Source organism: Dermacentor albipictus, chromosome 7, assembly GCF_038994185.2.
Source record: "Dermacentor albipictus isolate Rhodes 1998 colony chromosome 7, USDA_Dalb.pri_finalv2, whole genome shotgun sequence".
NCBI lineage: Eukaryota > Metazoa > Arthropoda > Arachnida > Ixodida > Ixodidae > Dermacentor > Dermacentor albipictus.
Genome location: NC_091827.1, coordinates 16,039,347 through 16,061,335, shown reverse-complemented (window position 1 = coordinate 16,061,335; position 21,989 = coordinate 16,039,347). Strand labels below are relative to the sequence as shown.

Here is a 21,989-nt window from a genome sequence, read left to right as displayed (position 1 = left end):
GATTGCTACCAGCACTGAAACAAGGCCCATGCCCAAAACAAGGCATGGAGTCCGCGCATGCCTCCGAAATCAGCAACTCTTGAGGACCAACAAACTCTTCTTCCTTATAAGCCCAACGCCCAGTCGTTGCACAATGCACAAACACTGGTGACGCGGCCTCGCGGAAGAACGGAGGTGACGGCGAACGCGATTTTCTGGAGCGCATTTTCTTTAGCCTCGCCGCTGTCTGCCACGCCTCTCGATGAGCAGGCGAGAAAACCAAGCAACCAACCAGGACGAAATCAAGCAATGAAGAAAGCTATGTACATGGGAGACTACTCGAAGTCTCTGCGTTAATCTAAACGTTTATCACCTTGTTGCGCGCGATTTTTTTGTTTGCTTCCCTCCGTTTGCCGCCGAATCTCGTTCGCCTTACGCCTGTCCAGGGCGCCGAAGTGTAGCGTGTTGTACACATACGCGGCGCTAATGGCATAGCCGTGTCTGTTCTTGCGTCAGCAACGCCTAATGGAAGAGAATATAGCGACGAAGAGGTTTGAGAAGTCGAACCCCGGCATGCGAAATTCGCTCAGACTTGTTGCTGTTGTTGTTTCCTCACAGACTATGCCGCGTATCCGCGATTGCATTGGAATTGTCCAGCGTTTCTTTAAAAGAAAAAAGCAAGCGCCAATTCATTTGCACCCGAACAAAGTCAGGAATGAAAGCAAGATAGGAGAGCAAGCAATCCACAGATGAAGCAGAACGTCGATCTCCTCCTTCTCCGTTTGGCATTGATCTTTTCTGCTGTTATCTGTTCTACGCTGTGGACATTAAAGTGCGGCAGAATTGGTGCTTAGGAAATCAGGATATGCAGCCGTAGCGATAGAGAGAGGAACGCGTTTTTTGCGTCGCTTGGTGCAGAACCGACTCTACGTATATAGCGTCGACTGCGCGCCTTCGATGGAGTCTAGCGGTGTCGATTACATCGACCGTCTCGCGTTCAGAAAGCCTCCCTTTGTCGGCGAGGACGCAAAGTAAGGAGATTGATATGCGTTCTTCTATTACTGAATTCACGTTCCCAGTCTCGATTTCTTTTTTATTTCTCGCTCTTCCTTTGCGTTACTTCCGCGGTGTGGTCGCACGCTTCAAAGCGAAGCGTGCATTAGAGTCGGAAGCCACTCGGTGTTCGCCACGGGTAGCCAGCGTGTCGAATATCACTTCGCGTGCGCACAGATAGGCGTCATTGCCCTTAATTTATTTTTTCTCTCCGGGGTTGCCGCACGGGATAATGTGGGAATAAAATTATGCGTAAGCATGGAGGCCAGTTTTGTGCAGGTGCTGCAATGGCGACTTATGAAACGCATTGTCCACGAGCCACCGCTGATATATCGTCATGTTGGTTAGTTATTAGCTTCACGTCCGCATGTTTTCGCGGACCGTCTTTAGTCGATGGCACGTCCAAAGCCGATGACGCACAACCATTGGAGTTACTCAGGGTGCGGATCACTTCGGACACTGGACATATTCTTCATATGCAACGTAATACAATACAATAAACATGGTAGACACTATGTCTACCAACATGAAGATGGTAGACACCATGTTCATGTGATCTTGTACATGGTGTACAAGTGACGCAATGCACGCCCGGTCGATCCCTGTGTTGACGTAGGCAGAGCGGATGTATAGGACCACGGGCGAAGCACGAAAATTGGCGAACTGGTGGAATGGGTGGAATAAGTTTAATGAAAGGTCCTGCGAGCTACGGGGTGCAAGGTCTCATATAGCGGGCTACTCGCCCCAGGAGGGATTTGCATTTACCTGGACTTGTCCGATTGCGTATTTATTGTTCGCGGATTGCCTATATATACAAAGGTAATTAAAAGCTTCCGTTTCGTCTTTTTGGGTTCGTATTCCGCTTCGAATTGAATTTTCTCGGAAAGTCTATAGGCACTACGGATAAGAGAAAATGTATGACGCTATTAATCCACAGGCTCTATATTAATATTAAATAATAATAATAATAATAATAATAATAATAATAATAATAATAATAATAATAATAATAATAATAATAATAATAATAATAATCACTATCGTCATTCCCATCAACATCCTTATGTATGCCCACCGCTGGACTAAAGCAACTTCGAAAGCGAATTCAGTGCCGTCCTCGAGCACGGTCGCAGCTAGTTCGCATAAAAACACGTAAGCGAGGTGACACAAAGGCACACTAGGTCAGGCAAAGAAAGATATTGCGTGTTGTTTTAAATACTGTTTAATGTCCGCACACAAAAACACAAAGAAAGTCTATGCCAAGGAAAACAACAGTTAAGACACACTATTTGCTTCGTTAAACTGTCCGCTTCCATCGCAGCGCGAACGTATAGCCGACTACTCTGGGATTTCAACGTAAAATAATCAACGTATAGTAATCGTATATTCTCCGACATGTTTTATAGCGTTATAGATACAATAGGATGGTCATTTGACGCTTCCGCAGGGCGTTCGTTAGTCGCCGTGGTGCGGCACCAGGCAGAGTATCTTGCAGTGGCCGACCGAGCGGAAGGCGTTGTAGGCGCACAAGATGGCGGGCGCCCACCGGGCGCAGGCGCGCTGCACGCGGTCGTAGTACCAGAACCGGCGCGGGTTGTCCTTCGACGAGCTGGAGCAGGGCCGCAGGAATCGCTCCGTGACCAGTGTCAGGCAGCGCTTGTCCCTGCGCACTGGAAGAATGCGCATGTTTGGGCTCTTTCGTCTTTCTTGAGGTCCGGGATGGCCTGTGTCATTCGACTCGCTCAGGCCCTGCGCGTGCGTGCGCGAGCTCACGGCGGCTTTCCTCCCCCTCCCCTCCCTCTCTCTATCTTATCTTTCTATTCCCTCTTTCCCATCGCCCAGAGTAGCGTAGCCAACCGGACGCATTTCTGGTTAACATCCCTGCCTTCTCTCTTTACTTCGAGTTGAGTTGAGTTGAGTTGAGTTGTTGTAGGCTACTGGTGGGATTAGCCTTGCAGTTGCTGCCGGCAATTGCTCCACCGTAGCGACACTTAAAATAATTAAATCACGAAATCCGACACAGACCTCCCAATTACAAATGTTCACTCCTCAGTTCACCATGTGGAAGCCAAATCCGTGTCCTGTAGGTAATTTAACAGAAGGCGAGTAACCTCCTTCCTACACAACCGGTTCCCGCGCGGGAAAACTATGTCCTGAAGCGAACTGTGAGGAAGTCCTGTGTTCTTGAGGGACCCGAATAACACCCTCCTTTCCGCGTTATACACAGTAAAGCACATTAGGCAATGTTCTATGTCACCGCACTTTACTTCCTCCTACTGTTTCTCCTTTGGGTGTATGAGGCATGGGGCACTGTAAACTGACTTACACCCCTGAGTGTCCTTAAGGATGCAAGTTGGCCTGTAACTCGCATCCTTACATCCGTAAGGGCGTTGGTAATAGACGGTAAAGCACCCTTAAGGCTGCAAATTGGTCTACAGTGGGGAGGCAATTTCGAAAGAGCTTATCGTTGGTAAGCGCAGTTCAACGGTCCTCCAACGAAGATGACACTGTGTTTAAAATTTCAACAGAGAAGATAGTTCTAGCTTTGCGTGACACATTGCACGTTATACGTTATGCGTGATACGTTATTAGAGAGTTTTAGTTTAGGGGACGCAAGCGGCTTGTGGCTTGCGGGCGACGGTACTGCGCATGCGCAGACCGCTACGTCTACTTGCGTTCTTGGGTTGTTTGGCCGGCCGAAAACATCGCTGCCACTAAGTGGTCACGTTACCCACGTGACTCTCGCATGGTAGGAGAACTTACGAGTAGCTAGCGGGTAGATCATCTAATAGATATTTCGCCAAGTGTCGATATATATATATATATATATATATATATATATATATATATATATATATATATATATATATGTGTGTGTGTGTGTGTGTGTGTGTGTGTGTGTGTGTGTGTGTGTGTGTGTGTGTGTGTGCTTTACTTCATATGCTTGATTTCATGTTTTAAAGAATGATAACGCAGCAAATATCAGACGATGAGGGCGCTGCGAGCGCATGCGACCTCACTGCGGCTTGCGTTTGGGGCCGCTAACCTATAACGTGTTTCTGCTTGCGTACGCAAACGCACCCAAGTGCTAGGGGCCCCAACGCCTTGCGTCCCCTAAACTAAAGCTCTCTATTGTGATAGCTGACGTGGTGGACCCTCTGCGCATGAGCTATACCTTTCCTTTGAGTAGGGGCATAATAGACATGTCCAGAGATCAATGGTTTATCATGCCGTGATCGTGTGCCGTGCTACAGAGCGTAGAATCAAAGCAATCGCGCAGTGAAGGAGGAGGATTTTTAGAGTGTCCTGCGTAGCCATACTGTGGCATCACATTCTAGCTGGAAATAATAGGAATTCGCTGTCTTCGCGCCGTCTCTCTGTAGGCCTGGCAGAGTCAAACCAAGCAGTTGATATTCATATAACGTCAAAACACTCCTAATACTTTGTCGTTCTCACTCCTCAGCTTAGATGGGATGAATTGATTGCTCACTTTAGCACTGTTTTTGTGCTGTCACTAAGTATAGTGCAAGTAGCAACAGCGAATTCGGATCGAAGCTGTGCGCTCCTTATTGGTTCGGGCTAGTTCGTGCGCAGCCATATTGTTACGCAACTATGGCAACCTGCAGCGGCAGACGCGCATTAGAAGTGTACCTAACTTATCACGAATCATGGTAGCGTATATCAAGCTAAGCTTAAAATACATCCTACCGCTCGTCAATTATTCCAACGAAGGGGCGTTGTTTGAGATACTCAGTGTCGCTGCGGTGTATTCTTGAGGACGACGGAAAAAAAATCCTTTGAAATCTGTGACATGACAAGGACACAGCGTAGCTGAAATTCCCGCGCGAAATTTAGAACAGAGCATTTCATGGCGATTTTTCCAGTATTAAACTCAACATTTCCACGGCAAACGAACAAAGACCTCTGAAAATATATATTGCCAATTTAAACAGAGTTGGTGTTACTTTTCTTGTCTCGTCAAGTCGCGGTCCACTGCCGAAATCAGCCCTTGACGCTATAGGTTATCAACGGCCTCTAACGTGAAGCCTTCTAAAGCAAAGCAAGAATTATGTCATTTGTAGGTGCAATGTGGTGTACATCTTTCTTATCTCATAGAACAAGGTTGTTTACCCGCCGCGGTTGCTCAATGGCTATGGTGTTAGGCTGCTGAGCATGAGGTCGTGGGATCGAGTCCCGGTCACGGCGGCCACATTTCGATGGGGGCGAAATGCGAAAACACCCGTGTACTTAGCTTAAGGTGCACGTTAGAGAACCCCAGGTGGTCGAAATTTCAGGAGTCCTCCACTACGGCGTGCCTCATAATCAGAAAGTGGTTTTGGCACGTAAAACCCCATAATTAAGAACAAAAATTAAAATTAAATTATGGGGTTTTACGTGCCAAAACCACTTTCTGATTATGAGGCACGCCGTAGTGGGGGACTCCGGAAATTTCGACCACCTGGGGTTCTCTAACGTGCACCTAAATCTAAGTACACGGGTGTTTTCGCATTTCGCCCCCATCGAAATAATTAAGAACAAGGTTATTTACATTGGGCAGACGGGGCCCTGCCGTGGTGTACGAATGAGCGAACATTGCAATTCTTTAAAGGGCACGCCTGTTTTGCATTGTTCAGCACTTCGCTCGAAGTGTGACTGCGTTTCGACATTTCATCATGGTTCATTTCTTCGCGCAAATAAAGACGTGAGGATATGGAAGAAACTGCTGATACCTTTTTGGGAAAACAATCCCGGTCTGTGTGTAAGCTGTCAATCGATAGCGTTATTATACTGCGAAATGTAATATCTTACTGGTGCTTGATACAGTTATGCACCTCCCGCCCACATCATTTTTTCTTTAGATTTCTTTAATTTCGGCTTTTGTGCCTGCCATCACCTATCACCTGTCTATAAATTCCACGATTCCAAATAAACAAGCTTTAGTAAACATACGCGCTGTCTCGGTTTTCCCTGAGTTTTGGGTTCGGGTAATGTAACGATTCTATTTCATTGTTGTTTCTTCTTGCGCGCTTGCGCAGTGAGCCCTGGAGGTGCTCCGCTCCCGTTATCATCGCTATCGATCGGCTTGAACGGTGGTTGATAAAATAGAAATATAATGGAGCAAAATGAACCATTACATTAGGCGGGCCTCGACTGCGTCTTATGTGCCACGAATATCAACTAACTGCCCCCATTCGTGTCCAGCCTTCTGTCATCTCTTGAGTTGCATAGACAGTTGCGTCGCGAAATCACGCTGTCACTTTGCCTTCGTTCGCGTACACTCGCAGGTCTGTACGCAGTCCCGGCGCTTGCGGAAGTGTGCCGGCGAGTCCCGGGTGCAGACCTTCTCTGGCTGCCAGCGCCGACACGAACCCTGGCCCGGCTGAGGCGAGTCTCTTTCCCGCTGGACGAAGATCCACTCGCCACGATCGTAGTCCGAGCCGTTGAGGCAGCGGAAGTACATGGGCTGACTGCAAGCTGCGAGGGCGGATGAGGGGGGGGGGGGGGGGGAGAGGCAATCACGAATAGCCGTTGCAGGTGCAGAAGTAGAACTGAATTTGCTAAAGGACTGGGAAGTTGAATCCTTCTAACCCGGGGCATTTGATACTGAAGTTAACTTAGGCGATCCGTGGAGCGTTCTGCTTAATACTTAACATCCACTCGCCACGATCGTAGTTTGAGCGGTTGAGGCAGCGGAAGTACATGGGCTGGCTGCAAGCTGCGATGGGGAGGGGTGGGGGAGAGGCAATCACGAATAGACGTTGCAGGTGCAGAAGCAGAACTGAATTTGCCAAAGGACTGGGAAGTTGAATCCTTCTGACACTGGGAGTTTGATACTGAAGTTAACTTGACCGATCCGTGGAGCTTTCTGCTTAGTACTTAACAGAGCCAGCGAGCACCACGCTAAGAATGCTCTATATACTAGGAAACCTCGTGCTATTTCTTGAAATATTAGGGATATAGCCAGCAGTAAACGCAGTCAACGTAGTCAACCACGTGACGCCAAGAGACAATGTTGCAAAGGAGAGCACAGGGGAGGTTATCTGTGACTTTAATTGTAATGTAGAAATGATAAGGTAAAGTGCAAGTGAAAGTGCATAAAGAACAGCTCGCCGCTGGTGGTAGCCTAACCGATATCCTCCGCATTACGTGCACGACACTTTACAATTGAGCTATGGTGACGGCTATTCTCCCGTCCACTGTTTTGAACATTTGCGCATGTGCACAAGATCTGTCCCTGGCAGTGTTATCCAGCGCCGCTCATGGCCAAGGCAGCGGGTGTGAAACATCTTTTTGACCGCAGGAATAGAGTCAGTCATTCAGGGCAAACCGAATATAAATTTAGAGCCTTGTGAGTGTGTAGATGGTTGAGAACGGTGTGGCAATGGTGGTAAACGTAATAATCGCTAGTCGTAAGCATTCACAGGGGGGGAGGGGGGGGGAGAGCTTCGTCAAGCTGCCTAAAAGCAGCTTTTTCTTTCACTCCTCATGCTCTGTATTGCACATGAAATAAACTTTTACGTATAGCATACCGGGATGACGACGTGACTGCAAGGCCTGGCGTGCCGCCATCTCCGAGGGTGGATTGGTGACGTTCCCTGTAACTTCTCGATTCTTCAGCAGCGGTGCTGCACGTTATGGCGTTCATGCGAGCGTAAACATGAATGCAGTTAACGTAAGCGAAATGTCACGACGTCATGCGAATTGCGTGTGGGATTCGAGAAGGCAGCGTTTCGATCCACTTGTGGCCTTCCTCAGCTCTAGCTCGGTTTATACGTCTTTATACGTGTCTAGCTGGCTTATACGTTTTTATACGTCTTATAGACGAAGCTTCCGAGATGAATTTTAAGCGGCTGTCAATTACGATAAAGAAACAGGGGCATTCGGTCTGGTTGTTTTCCTATCTTGAAATACGGCGTGTGAAAGCATCTGTGAGTCACGGAACGGAATGTGCCATCCTGAGCAGCAGTGTAGTAACTACCTAACTTAAAAACAATGTCCGCTCGTTGTGAAACAATGTCCGCTCGTTGTGAGCTCGGTTGTCATTCCAGAAAATTGTATTGTCACGCGTACGTTGTTTCACTTGTTTCCAGTGGGTGTTTCTCTCTGGATTATCGCAGTCATCAAGTTCTTGGTCGGCGTAAGAAGGGCCTACTCACTGTGAGGAATTTCTAGAATGTAGTCTCCGATTCTACATCAAAGTAGACTTAATTAATCAGGTTAGACGTGAAGTGCGAATACTATTGCGCAATACCGAACGTAGAAGAGCACCAGCGGTTAATCTGGTACGTGTGGTGATGCATGCGTAAAAAGGCGGACAGGCCGTGAGTTCCGATTCGACTACGAAATACTGTGCTCGCCACTGTTGCGATTTCGAGCGCTGCTTATCTTTCTGGGAACACGTTTGTTAAATACAGGGTTAAATTCCTAACTCACATTTGTTGGCAGTCTATGGTTATTATTCACAGAGTCACTACAACATGACAGTACTGTATCGCCGTTTCAGTTACGACAATTCCGCCGTTAGAAAAAGAAAAACATATTACGGGTTATTAGGTGCCCAAACGACGATCTGATTACGAGGCACTCTGGATTAATTTTGACCGCCTGGAGTCCTTCAACGTTCACCCAGTGGACGGTACACGAACGTTTTTGCATTCAGCTGCCACGAGAATGCAGCCGCTGCAGGGATGGAATTGAACCCGTGACCTGCAGCTCAACAACGCATGCCACAGCCAGTGGGCTACTAGTATAAACGGTCGGTCTTCCGCACTGGGGAAAAATGCAGTAAAAAAAATGGCTGTGGCTTAGCTAAGGTTAAGCCCAGGATGCGAAGCGTACTAGCCTTTATTTTAACGCGACAGCGTTAAGGAGCTCGTGTCGCAGAAAAGCCGGTGTCGTCGGCGTCGGCTCAGGCGTGCTGCGCTTGCTCAGGCGCACATTTCGTTGTCGCGCCGAACGCTGCGTTGCTCGACGCTCACCGCGTCCGATGCGGGGGGCGACGCCGCGAGTGACGGCGCGAGTTGGAGCCCCGTTTCTCCTCTGTCGTGACGTCACGGTGTCACGTGGTATTGAAGGCGACACCGCCGCGCCTGAGGAGCTGGGTTGAGCTCTAGTAATATGCTTCGCATAAAAAAATGGGTTAACCGTACGAGCACTGCCTTTTGCGGCAAAGTTTGACAGACAGACAGAAAAACTTTATTCATAGCATGTGAGTTTGGACTCTTCTGGGTCCCTGGACCACCGCACGGTCCCGCACTACGTCGAAACGTTCATGCTCCTTTTGCTCATGACGTCGGCAGCCCGAGCCACCGCAGTAACTTGCGATGTCGGGTCCGTAGACGAGAGCAGGACCTCCCAGTCCTCCCAGCTTGAGATGGCGGGCTGTCCCTGCGGGGGAGGATCGGCAGGGCAGCCAAAAAGGATGTGGGAGAGTGTGGCGTGAGGGTCTCCGCATAGGGAGCATGCAGGGGAGGTGCCACAGTAGTGGGATAGCAGCTGAGGGGATGGGAGAGAGCGGGTCTGGAGGCGTCTCCAGAGGATCTGTTGGGAGTGCGTCAGGGAGGAGTGGGGAGGAGGGTAAGACCGACGGTCCAAACGGGGTATTTGCGTGAGCTCCGCAAAGCTCCCTCGAGAAACCCGGATCGAGGCTGTCCTGAGCCCGGCAAATTAAACCTCGGGCCAATTTATCGGCAGCCTCGTTTCCGGGGTTCCCAGAGTGAGCCGGCACCCACCGGAGCTCAACCCTACGTGGTAAATTCTGGGTGGGGATGTTCAACAAGTTCCAGGCAGGGTTGTGAATTCTGCCTCTGGCAAAGTTGGACAAAGCAGTCTTTGAATCGCTAAAGATGTATTCAGCATCCGAAAGGGCAAGGGCTAAGGCGATGGCGGTCTCCTCTGCTTCCTCAGGTGTAGAGCCCGAGGGAAGATGGTGAGTTAGGGGTCGGGGTAAGGTTGGGTTGTAAGCAACTGCTACAGCTTCATGCGTTGTACATGCGGCGTCCACCCAGATGGCTTTCTCGACCTGTCCGTAATACTTGTGGAGGGCATTTGCGCGAGCTATGCGGCGAGAGATGTGATATTGGGGATGGACGTTTCGAGGAAGGGGTTTCACTACAAGGGGTGTATGAATGTGTCGAGGAATGGCCATAAGGGTTGACTGATTAGCGGGTATGTTGATGCGAAGGGAGGCGAGGATATGGCGGCCAGTGGCGTTCGCGGCAAGTCTTAAATACTGCGTCTGAAGGTGTGCCTCAACTAGTTCAGGAAGCGTGTTATGCATGCCTAGTGCAAGGAGTTTGGCTGTGCTAGTACTGCGAGGCAGGTTGAGGGCTGCCTTAGTTGCAAGGCGGATCATGGCGTTCACGCGCTCGGTTTCCGTGCAGTTCAGCTTGAGATATGGAGTGGCGTACAGAATGCGGCTAAGCGTAAAAGCATGAACAACTTTCATGTTGTCTGCTTCGTCTAAACCCTTGTGCAGGGAAGATACGCGGCGTAGAAGCTGCAACACTGATTGCGTGGAGGCCTTGAGTGTTTTAAGGGTATGGTCATTGCGTCCGGAATCCTGCAGGTAGAGACCAAGGATGCGCAGGGTGGGAGTGATGGGGATAGGGGATCCTTGTAAAGTGATTTGGATGGGCGAGTTGGCGGCAGATTTTGGTCTAATTAGGAGGAGCGCGGACTTAGAGGGGGAACATTCGAGTCCGATAGATGATACGTGAGCGGAGATCGTGTCGACTGCTAATTGTAGAGTTTCCTCAATTTCCCCGTCTGAGCCATGAGTGGTCCATGCGGTAATATCATCAGCGTACAGAGTATGTTTTAGGTGTGGGATGAGATTGAGCTTCTGGGCTAAAGGGATGAGAGCAATGTTAAATAAAAGGGGGGAGAGGACCGCGCCTTGCGGGGTTCCAAATTCACCGAGCGTATAAGAGGGTGTGCTGAGCTGATCAATGTGCAAGGAGGCAGTGCGGCCAGAAAGGAAGGCGCGAACGTAGTTGTAGGTCTTAGGGCCTACCTGTAGTTCCTGCAGTTCCCGTAAGATAGCGGCGTGTCGAATTCTGTCAAATGCCTTAATGAGGTCAACCGCCAGGATGGCTTTAGTAAGATGGGGGATGGTATCATCAAGCACATCGTGCGTAATTTGAAGTAGGGCATCCTGCGCAGATAGATGTGCGCGAAAGCCGACCATACTGTGGGGGAAAAGGTGATTTTCTTCCATGTACGTTGTCAGTCGGGCGAGGATTATGTGCTCAAAGGTCTTGCCGAGACAAGATGTAAGAGAAATGGGGCGGATGTTCTCGAGGGTGATGGGCTTGTGGGGTTTTGGGATAAATATAATTTTTCCATGCTTCCAGGAGGCAGGGAGGGTACCTGCCTCCCAGCACTCGTTAAAGTAGGTAACGAGGTGCGATATGGAGGCATCATCAAGATTTCGGATGGCAGCATTCGTAATTTGATCTTCCCCGGGTGTGGTATTGCGCAATTTCAATAGGGCTGCACGAAATTCAGATTCTGTAATAGGAGCGTCAAGCTGTGGTTGGGGTGAGCCCGTGTACTCGGGATGTTTGCAAGGAGGACCTGGGGTGGTATAGGTGCGTTTCACCTGCGCGAGGAAGGCGTCGGTGTCCTGCCGATGATTATGAGTGAGGCGGCGAATGCTAAGACGCGTCTGAGTTTTAGATTGCGTGGGATCGAGCATATGGCGTAACAGGTGCCAAGCGCGGGTTGTGGAGAGATTGCCTCGGAGGCCGTCACAAACCTGAGCCCAGTTAGCTTTGCAAAGAGTGGCACTATGGTGTTCTATTTGGGATTGAAGCTGGGTGAGTTTGAGTTTTAGTTTCCTGTTGTGCTTTTGAGTTCTCCACCTTCGCGTTATGTTCTCTTGAGCTTCAAGAAGGTGGGCGAGCTTACTGTCGATAACGGGGGTGTCTGGGGTAGTATCGAGCGTTTGGGTATGTTGGCGAATGTCTTTCTGTAACTGAGTAGTCCAGGTGTCTAGGTCGAAGGGGCCCTGTGCTGGCTGCGCTTGCCTAAATTTACGGAGCTGATCCCAATTAGTGTGCCTAGCGGTAAATTTGCGCTGAGGTCGGCGATAGTTCACCGCTATGCGAATCAGGTGGTGGTCGCTGCCTAGTGTGGCTTGCGTTGTTTCCCACTGTAGGTGAGCCAAGTTTCTACCAAGCGTGAGGTCTGGGCTAGTATCGGCAGTAACACTGTTACCAACCCGCGTAGGTAGGCTAAAATCATTAAAGATGGTCAGGTGAAGTAATAGCGTATTATTGTATAAAACTGTGCCTCTGTGGTTGGTGCGTCGATAGCCCCAGTCCACGTGAGCGCAGTTAAAGTCACCGGCAATCAGTAGGGGGTTTGATCCGGCCATTTGGGTTACGGATTTGAGGAGTGGAACAAGTAGGTGAATCGGCTGTCGTGGGAGAAGATAGCAGTTAAGCATGAACAGGGGAGATTGTGCAGGGGTGGGGGGTAAAATTTCGATGAAGGTGTGAGCAATAGGGGAGCTAACGTCGTGCTCCGCGTAATGCAAGGTGTTACAGACGTATGTAACCACCCGAGGAAGATCAGTGGAGTCAGAGGGGATAACAGCGTATCCTGGCAGTTGCCTGCAAACATTGGCATCCTGGATAGCGATAATGTCTGGTGGGGACAAAGAGTTGGCGATAATCTGCTGCAGAGGGTCGCGCTTTCGCCGAAAGCCCCTGCAATTCCATTGAATAATTTGTAAGGAATTATGGCGCCTCGGAGGAGCCATGTTGAAGGGTGGCGGGGCGAAGGAGGAGTGCAGAAGGTGGGACTGCGGGAGGAGAGGCCGCTGAGAGTCCAGATATAAGGTTAGCTAAACGCTCCTCAACCTTGGCCATGATGCTAGATATGACCCTATCTATTATACCGGTAATGGTAGCTTCAATCATAGTCTGGCACTGTGCAGTGACCTGCGCAGTAATGCGCTCTGTGAACTTGGATTCTAGGTTTTGGGCGAGGTCCTGAAATTTGGCTTCCAGGTCTATAGGTTGGACTGGGCTCTCATCAGGCCTCCTCTTTTTCTGAGGAGGTTGGTCGGACGGGTTGGATGAGGAAGATGGTGGAGTGGGGGGTAGAGCAGGGGTGGAGGTAGAGAGGGCTGCCTTGAGCTGCCTTACCTCATCCCGCAGAGCCTTCACGTCCGAGTCCTGGGAGGTCATGATATTCGTCTTGGCAACCTTGGAAGCCCATGTAGAGGTAGACGGGAGGGTCGTGTTAAGCGGGGGAAAGTCCTTCTTGGTAGGGAACTTCGACTTCTGGGGCGGTGGGCTATGTCGTTTGGTGGCGGAATTTCTTGCCTTGCACGAGCCGGTGCCCGTGAGGTGCTGCCCCGCACAGAGAATGCAGATCGGGATGCAGGAGGGAACATCTTGCGGCTCATGCTTGTCCCCGCACCGCGGGCAGAGACCACTCTTGGGGTGGGGGCACACGTCGTGTCTGTGGCCCGGTCGACGACAGTTTGTGCACGCGTCTGGACTTCCCTTGTACGTCGTGCATCTATGCACTACACTCATGTAGCGTATGGTGTGAGGGACTGGGCCATGCGCAAATGTGATCAATATGGAGAGGGTCCTACCCATTCTGCGGGCTGCGATGATATCAGCTTCCGGGTTGCGAGTCTGGAGGTCTTGTAGCATCTCTTCGGCTGTTTCCGCCCAGTAGGCTTGCGAGATGACTCCGCGCGCAGCAGCGGGCGGCGGTGCGATGTAGGCGGCAATGGGGTAACTGGTTTCTTGAAGGACCACTTCCTTGAGTTGGACGAGGTGAAGGGCCGTTGACTCGTGAGGTGTAGCGACCGTGAAGGTGTTATTCGTCGGGTGAATCCGGAGGTGAAACTCTCCTAGGTCCCGGTCAGCGGCGGTGACTCGCAGAGCTTTCATGAGTGGCTGCGCCATGGCTCCGTTCAAAGCGAGGCCTCCTCTTTGTCGGAAGACTACCCTTATAGTGCCGGGAGGGAGTGAAGCAAGTTGCTTACTTCGCAATGCGATTGCGTGCGTCACGCGCAGCTGTTGTTGTTGAGCACGGTATGTCGGCTTGAAGGTCGCAGGGGCAGTGTCGGCCGGAGCACCGACGGCGGGCGCGGCAGGCTTGTCTCGAACAGGGGCTGCATGAGGAGGCACAACCAGCGCTTCCGGGCTTGGTTTGCCTCCCTTGTACGCGCGGAGTATCGTGGTCCACTCACTGGGTCTGAACGTTGTCGGGTCGAGGTCTTCGCCCTGCACCTCCATGGCTGTTGGGGGTGGGTGCGCTACCAGTGATTAGCGAGGCAAAACCAAGTGCGGCGGCTGGCCAGGAGCAGACTTTCCGACATCGATGTGGTCCAAAAAAGTTCGGATGTAGGTTTTCCAAAGTTTGAGTCGGTATTTCTAGAGATTGGTGCAATAAGGCTAAGACACAGAGTTTCTGGCGAAATGGTATGTTTTGAGTGCTGGCTGCCTTCAATTCTGTGATAAAGGGATTCCCTTTAAATGTATCACTTAACAAGTTAACTGTTAATTTTTTGTCAGTCGTTGTCTTCTTGGCGGCCCCGCAAGGCTATATGTCTGTCGCTGCTACGAAGATAAGGCAGATATGTTAAATTTTTGTCGCGAATATTCATTTCATTTTAGCAATCTGTGAGAGCCGTCTCAGAGATACTCGGTATCTGAGATGAAATTTTCCAGGTCAGAATATGGGGATCAGGGAGGCTCAGTTTTGTGCGAGTCGCGATCATGCTAACAAGCAGAGAATGAAGCCACATAATGTATTTGGAAAATTATTTGTTACGTTTAAGTGAAGCGTGTAAATAACAAATTAAAACGAAATAAAAACTGACGAAAAAGATAAATTGCCGTAGGCGGGAGCCATACCCACATCTTCCACATAACGCGTGCGGTGCTTTTACTATTCAGGTTACCCCGTCAATTCACCACGATGCCGTTCCACTTCCTTGGGTATTTGCGTATCTGTACAAAATTAGTCTTGATTGATTGATTGATTGATTGATTGATTGATTGATTGATTGATTGATTGATTGATTGATTGATTGTGGTTATTATTTGGCAGGCCAATGTGACAGGCACATAAATAATACATCATGTGGCATTGCAAGAGATGGACACGGCGCAAATGGAAGGTTGAAGTTCTCCAGCGGGAACATAATTATAGTAACACGTGTTCATGAAAAGAGAAATAGATAACACAGGGGAAGATACTACTCTGATGACCTTTCAACATCGCCTTCCACGAGGGAATGGTAACAGATATGTGGGGGACACTTTCGGAAATGTCGCCTTCGGAATCACTATACAGTTTATATCAACAGTTAACGCGCCGTGGTTGCTTAGCGTATTTGGTGTTGCGCTGCTAAGCACGAGGTCGCGGGATCGAATCCCGGCCACGGCTGCTGCGTTTCTATGGGGGCGCGAAATTCAAGAACCACTCCGGGTACTTAGATTTATGTGCAGCTTAAAGAACCCCAGGTGGTCAAAATTAATCCCTCCCACTGCGGCGTGCCTCATAATGATATCGCGGCTTCAGCACGTAAGCCCCGTAATTTAATTTATATCAACAGTTCACGCTGCTCACACTTGTGCTTCTGGTGGCTCACGGCTATGTAGGCGATGACGATGACGCAGACGACGCTGAAGATCATCATGATGCCGCAGATGATGGTGTGCATGTATGACTCGTACATCCTAAATGTCAACAAGATACAAAAAAACGCATCAGATGCCTACCTGATATCTCTTTACGTCTTCCAAATCTTATTCGGTCTGCACTGCAGGTTAAATGTAAATGTGGAGTTCCCTGTTTGAAGATAAAAAAACACTGTTTATTGCGCGCAATATAATGGATTGTTTGATGCCTTCTAAATAGTGTCCAAACAGCCCCAAGGAGCTTCCCGCTCGCTCATTCAATTCGAACTCGTCGAACTGTAGAGAGAACTATTTTTTTAAAAAATCACTATATTACAGCGAAGCCGTTAGCCTTTCGTTTGTCGGCATTTCTCGTGTCGATGTCCGTCGACAAAAGTGTCGGCCGGTCCCGGAGGTTGTGCAATACCGGGCCGACCAGTGGCGGAGGTGAAGCAGGCATCAAGCACTCAGCAAAGCGAAGCGAAAAGTGCATGCATTCTTTGGAAGCACGCGTACAACAGACAGAACAGCATTCGTTTCAATAAAGAACCAGCTCAAAACAAGCGTCTGAACCATACAAGGCGGACGATAAATACACGACGAAATAAATAAATCATTTATATATATATATATATATATATATATATATATATATATATATATATATATATATATATATATATATATATATATATATATATATATATATACCAGAAAAAAAGCAGTTCTGGGTCCGGGTAACGTCAATAAACCGCTTCATACGCGCGTCTACTTCACTGTATATATATATATATATATATATATATATATATATATATATATATATATATATATATATATAAGGCGCGCCTGATAACAATGCGAAGCATCCCGCATACGTTCCCCGGTAAATGTTACTGTTGCGTAAGCTGCCGCGTAGTGACGTCACAAGCCTTTCGATACGAAACGACCAGCCTAGCAGCTGATTTACTTGTTGTTGCAGCACTGCTATGGTTACGCAACGCATTGAGCAGTGTGAATAGGACAAGTGGCAAAGGGAAAAAGAAACGGCCATACGACTAGCGATGGCGTGCTGTCGAAATTACCATTACCGCTATTACTCTAAAGCAATAAAGCATTGCGTACCCCACTCAGCAGTTCTAGTGGCGGTTTTCCACAGCTTCGCTGAACATCCACTTTCTCAGGGCCGAAGTGGCGAGTCAATTTTTATATTCAGTTGCGCTTCAATGGAAAGACTATTAAAGGCTAGAAGAACTAATTCGAAGCGTAATATAGCTTCAATAACAACTTGTGTGATAGAAAAAAGCAAAACAGAAAAATAAAATGTAGAAACGGCTGTGAGCTGCGCCTTGGCTTGCCCATGATGACACAACGCCGCAGGAAGCCACGTGCTGGAGTTTTGATTTTATAACAATCGTTTTCGAACTCCGCACCGCTCAGTCGTAGCGTTGCGATTGCGACGGTTTTGCACTTGAATTTCAAAACAGTGGTGCCCTATTGTTCGAGACAACGCGTGAACTGCAAAACACTTTTACGGCTGCCGGTTTGACCGATGATTAACGCCGGTGCCTTTAGGGCTATAAAATTTTGTTGTACACGACGGCGAGCTCAAAGCACATATGGGAGAACAGAAACAGTATTTGAAGAATGTGTATTAAATTTAGACCGCCTGGTGTGCACTGAATTACCTGATACGATAGTTTCACGGCGACAGATAATTCACTTCATGCACTTTCCGTGTGATCTCTCACCGCAATCATCTTGTTTGCTGTTCACGAAAAGCCGCCAAGAAGGAAATAATCATTTGTCCCCGTCAATGATTCACAAACCAAGCACGTTTTATGCACCAATAAGGGTGTTAAAATGTTTCGTTTGGGAAGGCTCGGGCATCTCTGAGGCAATGATTTTGGCGTACCACGGTCGTCACCGCTTGCCGTCATAAAATCGGAACGTCTTGTTCGCGATCACGAATAGCTCTCTAAAGGCACGTTCACACTAGCGCGAAAAACGCTCGCGGCAAGCCGCAGGTGGCGGAAAGTGTGCCGCGAGTACAGGCGAGCGGCATTATTTTCCTCTCGTGCCGAACGAATGGGTCTCGAAATTATTGCTTGCAGCATGCCGCTCGCCGCAGATCGGGCAGGCCAATCAGGAGCGGTTATTTCTTAACACGTGGGCAAACGCGGCACCGAACTAGTACTCTCGCTCACCATCGCTTACAAAAAAGCCGCGATGAATTCAGGAGAGGGCGAATCTATCAGTTGGTTGCACGCGGCGGTGTTCAAGACGCCCGTGAGCGTGGCGCGTGTAGTCGCAAGGCGCTTTCCGCGCGCGATTTTACCGCCAGTGTGAACGTATACGTTGAAGCAGAGCGTTCCGCTGCACACAATCTTCAGCGTCACATGTGTGACTGGCGGGTGAGTGAACTTCAAAAGCAGTCTACGGAATTTGCACACCGAGGCAACGAAGGATACGTGCGTAACCCTGTAGCAGGAAACGACCGAGAGGCCATTGGTGACGTTTCCCGACGTCATGTATGCACTCCGCCTATTTTCACGAAGACACCATACTTATGTGGTGGTGACGTCCGCTTCTCAGGGAACTCGTCCGTTTAAGGCGCAGAAATTGCCTCTCACGCAATGATGCTCGACATTTTTTCACGACACTGTGTCATTTTTCTGCCTCGACGTCTTCCTTATCCTTTCACAAAGGGCAATAAATGACCAGGCTCCATCGCAAATTTCGGTTATACACCGAATGTTGTAGGACGGCGTCTAGAGTGCGCTATACCGAGTGAGTGAGTGAGTAAAGACTTTATTTGAAAACAAGGTATTGACGGATGACCTTGTTGTTAGGCAGCCACGAGCCCCTGGGCCCGGGCGGCTTCTTCAGCTCTCTCGATGACCTTGGCCTGCAGGTCAGGGTCGGAGCTGAGCAACACGGCCTCCCACTGCTCAGTATTACTTATTTCGTGATTTGTATGATTTTCGGCTGGGCACGACCACATAATATGGAATAGATCCGCTTTTTGCTGACAATGCTTACATGTATTAGGGTATTGGTCCGGGTAGTAGTAGTGATAGGCTACGGGGTTGGGGTAGGTGTTCGTCTGAAGTCGTCTCCAAGCTACTTCTTGTCGCTTGTTAAGCGATTTGTGTGCTGGAGGGTACACTGCCCTGGCTAACCTGTAGTGCTGAGTTATTTCCTGGTAACTGACCATGCGATCCCTCCCAGATCCTAGCGTGAGCCGTCCGGGTGCTCGGTTGGCGAGTCCTCGAGCGGTGGTGTGGGCGGCATCGTTGCCGGGTAGGAAGGAGTGTACCGAAATAATTTTTTTAACTGGTTCGTTATTTCGGGAGATAGGGGAAATTGAAATGTCGCGTTGCCGTGCTGTCAGGACGTGACAGGTGCAATCTAGGCGTCAGGCGTGGCGACCAAACGAAGGTACGGTCGTGGTGCCGTGACACCTTCGGAAGTGCTTTATTCTGAGCGCTAGCCCGATGCTTACACCGCCGTGTCACTCTTAGCGGCTGTGGCGTTGCATTGGTGAGGAGACTTAAATATGGTACATAGAAATATATACGAAATATAGGGTGTCTAAGCGTGAAGAAAATTGACGTAGATTCAGAACAAAGAACACTAATTTAAATCCCTGATCGGTGTAAACATGTTTACTGTGAATTACGCCACTGTGGAAATTATATTGGAGAATCTCACGCGGGACCCAACATCGACAGAGTGCAGGGATCGTCGTAGCTTATTTGTGGTTGAAATAGAAATTCACTATATTAACCGCGCATACCTTGCAATTACAGCAGCTAATAATCAGTCACACATGATTCAAGTAAAGCTTTCGAGTATATTGATGGTACACATAACATTTCGGATGGTTTGACAGCATTTCATTAACTTCACTGTTGTTGGAGACACACCCACAAACGCGAATGACTAATGTTGTGTGTGTGTGTGTGTGTGCGTGTGTGTGTGTTTGTGTGTGTGCGTGCGTGTTTGTGTGTGTGTGTGCGTGTGCGCGCGCGAACGAAATGAAGAACCACTTACTCAGGCGGACGGTGACCCAGGCGTTCGTTGGTCGACTCGTGAAAAACTGCCAAAAAATGATAAAAATGGCTGTGGCTTAGCTAAGGTTAAGCCTAGGATGCGAAGCATACTAGCCTTTATTTTAGTTGTTGAACCACTGTTTAGCCTGGTGAACTGCTGTTGCTTGGCTATATTTTGTTCGGCTAGACGAAGAAACAACTCATGCGTTACTCTGCTTCGCCTTCAAGAGTGGAACGCGACAGCGTTCCCGTCGACCCGCCAAGGGGTGTAAGACAATGGGCTACGGCGCAGCGACTACGCGCCCCGCATTGGACGCGGTGAGCGTCGAGTAACGCAGCGTTCGGCGCGGCAACGAAATGTGCGCCTGAGCAAGCGACGCACGCCTGAGCCTTAGAAACAGCTCGTTTCTAAGGCAACACCGCATTCACTAGAGGCGCTTTTGTACCGCTTTGAAGCATCGTACTCGTGGCTCAGTGGTAGCGTCTCCGTCTCACACTCCGGAGACCCTGGTTCGATTCAAACCCAGCCCATCTTGCAAGAGTTGAGCCAAAGCCACCTAGAATGTCGCCAGGAGGCATCTCACCTCGTGAGTGTCTAGCAGAGGCAAGCGCAGCTGCTTATATACCGCCGCGACGCCGCGAGCGACGGCGCGAGTTGGAGCCCCGTTTCTCCTCTGTCGTGACGTCACGGTGTCACGTGGTATTGAAGGCGATACCGCCGCGCCTGAGGCGCTGGGTTGAGCTCTCGTAATATGCTTCGCATAAAATATGGCGCCCGCAAGCATCCCAGTGTTAGAGGAGAAAACGCTACTAAATGCACAAACTGTATTTGTTTCGTGCAAAGAGAAACACGAGCAAATGAGATGTTCAAGCAAATTTATCGGAACGTAGTCAACAACAAGCGGGGTCTGTATTCAAGAAACTTCTGCGTAACATCTCCTCAATGGTCAGCGTATTTCTATGCATTCCCGTTTTCTGCTGGCGTCGTGTTGCTCATAAAAATTTCACTCCCATGTAACTCGGGACTGTTCTCGTTCTTTAGAAGGAGAGTGTTACATAGTACACACATGACGGACGTATTAGGCTGCGTTTGAAAGTGACTTTAGGCTAACTCATAAGCAGTTCAAATATTGGGGTTCAAAGGACGAAACAACTTTGAATCAAGTGAAAACTCTTCAATGAGGACGCACCGACTGCTTGAGAGTGGCATAATTTGGGCAACATTCGCAAGTGACACGATGTCAAGAAGAGACAGAAGTTTCTCCTATGGGTGGCCCGTTACGATTATACCTGTGCATAATTTTTTGGAAGAGCTTTAAGGTAACTCACTGGACAGGTGTGTCTTGGCGGCCATGGCGCCTTCACTTCTTCGTCCTTTTTGCTTAGCTTTGTCCTTGTCTCCACGTGATTTCTCTCGTGGGTAACTGCTATGAGGTAGGGAATCAACATCAATGACGCTTACTCTCTCTGGGCAATTCTACAAGAAGCATATCTTTAGAAAAAGTTTTATCGAACAACGCATCATAGTCAGATTAGAACCAATACAAAAAAAGTATGAGTGCACGTAGTTGCTACTTAGATTTTTAAAAATATTGAGCACACAAGAGACAAGAATATTAACAAGAGGCGAATTTTCGAGCGTAGTATGGAAAAACGAAAACGAAACTCGAGAGCAAAGCAAGAGATAATTTTCCATAAGTGACCATTATAGTCTTTTTATGTTACGGATAAAAGTACATGGTAATACAAGCGTTCCTATGTCTGAAGCACAACGAAGATGGATTAATGGAAAGAATGACCAAAACAGGCTACAACAACGATAATAGCCGAAATATTTAAGGAGTGCGTCTCATTCTTCGCAGCAATAGGGTTAGTTATGAGAGTGCGCAAGAAAAAAAAAATTCAGTCATTTTTTCGTGTTGCCCCTGGTCCCACGGATGCACCTATTCCTTTCTTATTTTGTTTTTATTTATTCGGTGGACTTGTCATGAGGCATAAGTACAAAAAAATTAGCAAGATGCGTCAAATAAATGCATGCAGCTCTGTTTGCATGCAATGCACGCGAGCCCACTTGCCCGTTATCAAAGGGCAGGAACTAAAACCCTTTAAACTTCGTAAAGTACTGCCACGCTATGAAGAATGCCGCCTCCTCCTCGCGCGCTCTGATCGAGGCCGACGCCGCGTAGCTATTGGCCGAATAGCATCACGTGGGCCCTCGCGCCGTGCATCAGCGCCATTTTTGCTCGAG

General features: G+C 48.9%; 2 protein-coding genes across 2 annotated transcripts; both read right to left on the bottom strand.

Annotated features, from left to right (window-relative positions):
* Positions 1–2,364: 2,364 nt before the first annotated feature.
* On the bottom strand, positions 2,365–21,126 carry LOC135914337 (uncharacterized). The gene is made up of 6 exons (XM_065447134.2): positions 21,071–21,126; positions 19,743–19,788; positions 15,637–15,746; positions 7,563–7,658; positions 6,310–6,507; positions 2,365–2,702 (listed from the first exon to the last, which is right to left on the bottom strand). The coding sequence occupies exons 1-6, from the start codon at positions 21,093–21,095 to the stop codon at positions 2,488–2,490; spliced, it is 690 nt and encodes a 229-aa protein (XP_065303206.2). The 5' UTR covers positions 21,096–21,126; the 3' UTR covers positions 2,365–2,487.
* LOC139047386 (uncharacterized) lies at positions 8,655–14,297 on the bottom strand. The gene is made up of 3 exons (XM_070521211.1): positions 13,188–14,297; positions 9,416–9,420; positions 8,655–8,712 (listed from the first exon to the last, which is right to left on the bottom strand). Exons 1-3 carry the CDS (start codon positions 14,295–14,297, stop codon positions 8,655–8,657), a joined length of 1,173 nt encoding a protein of 390 aa, XP_070377312.1.
* Positions 21,127–21,989: the final 863 nt, after the last annotated feature.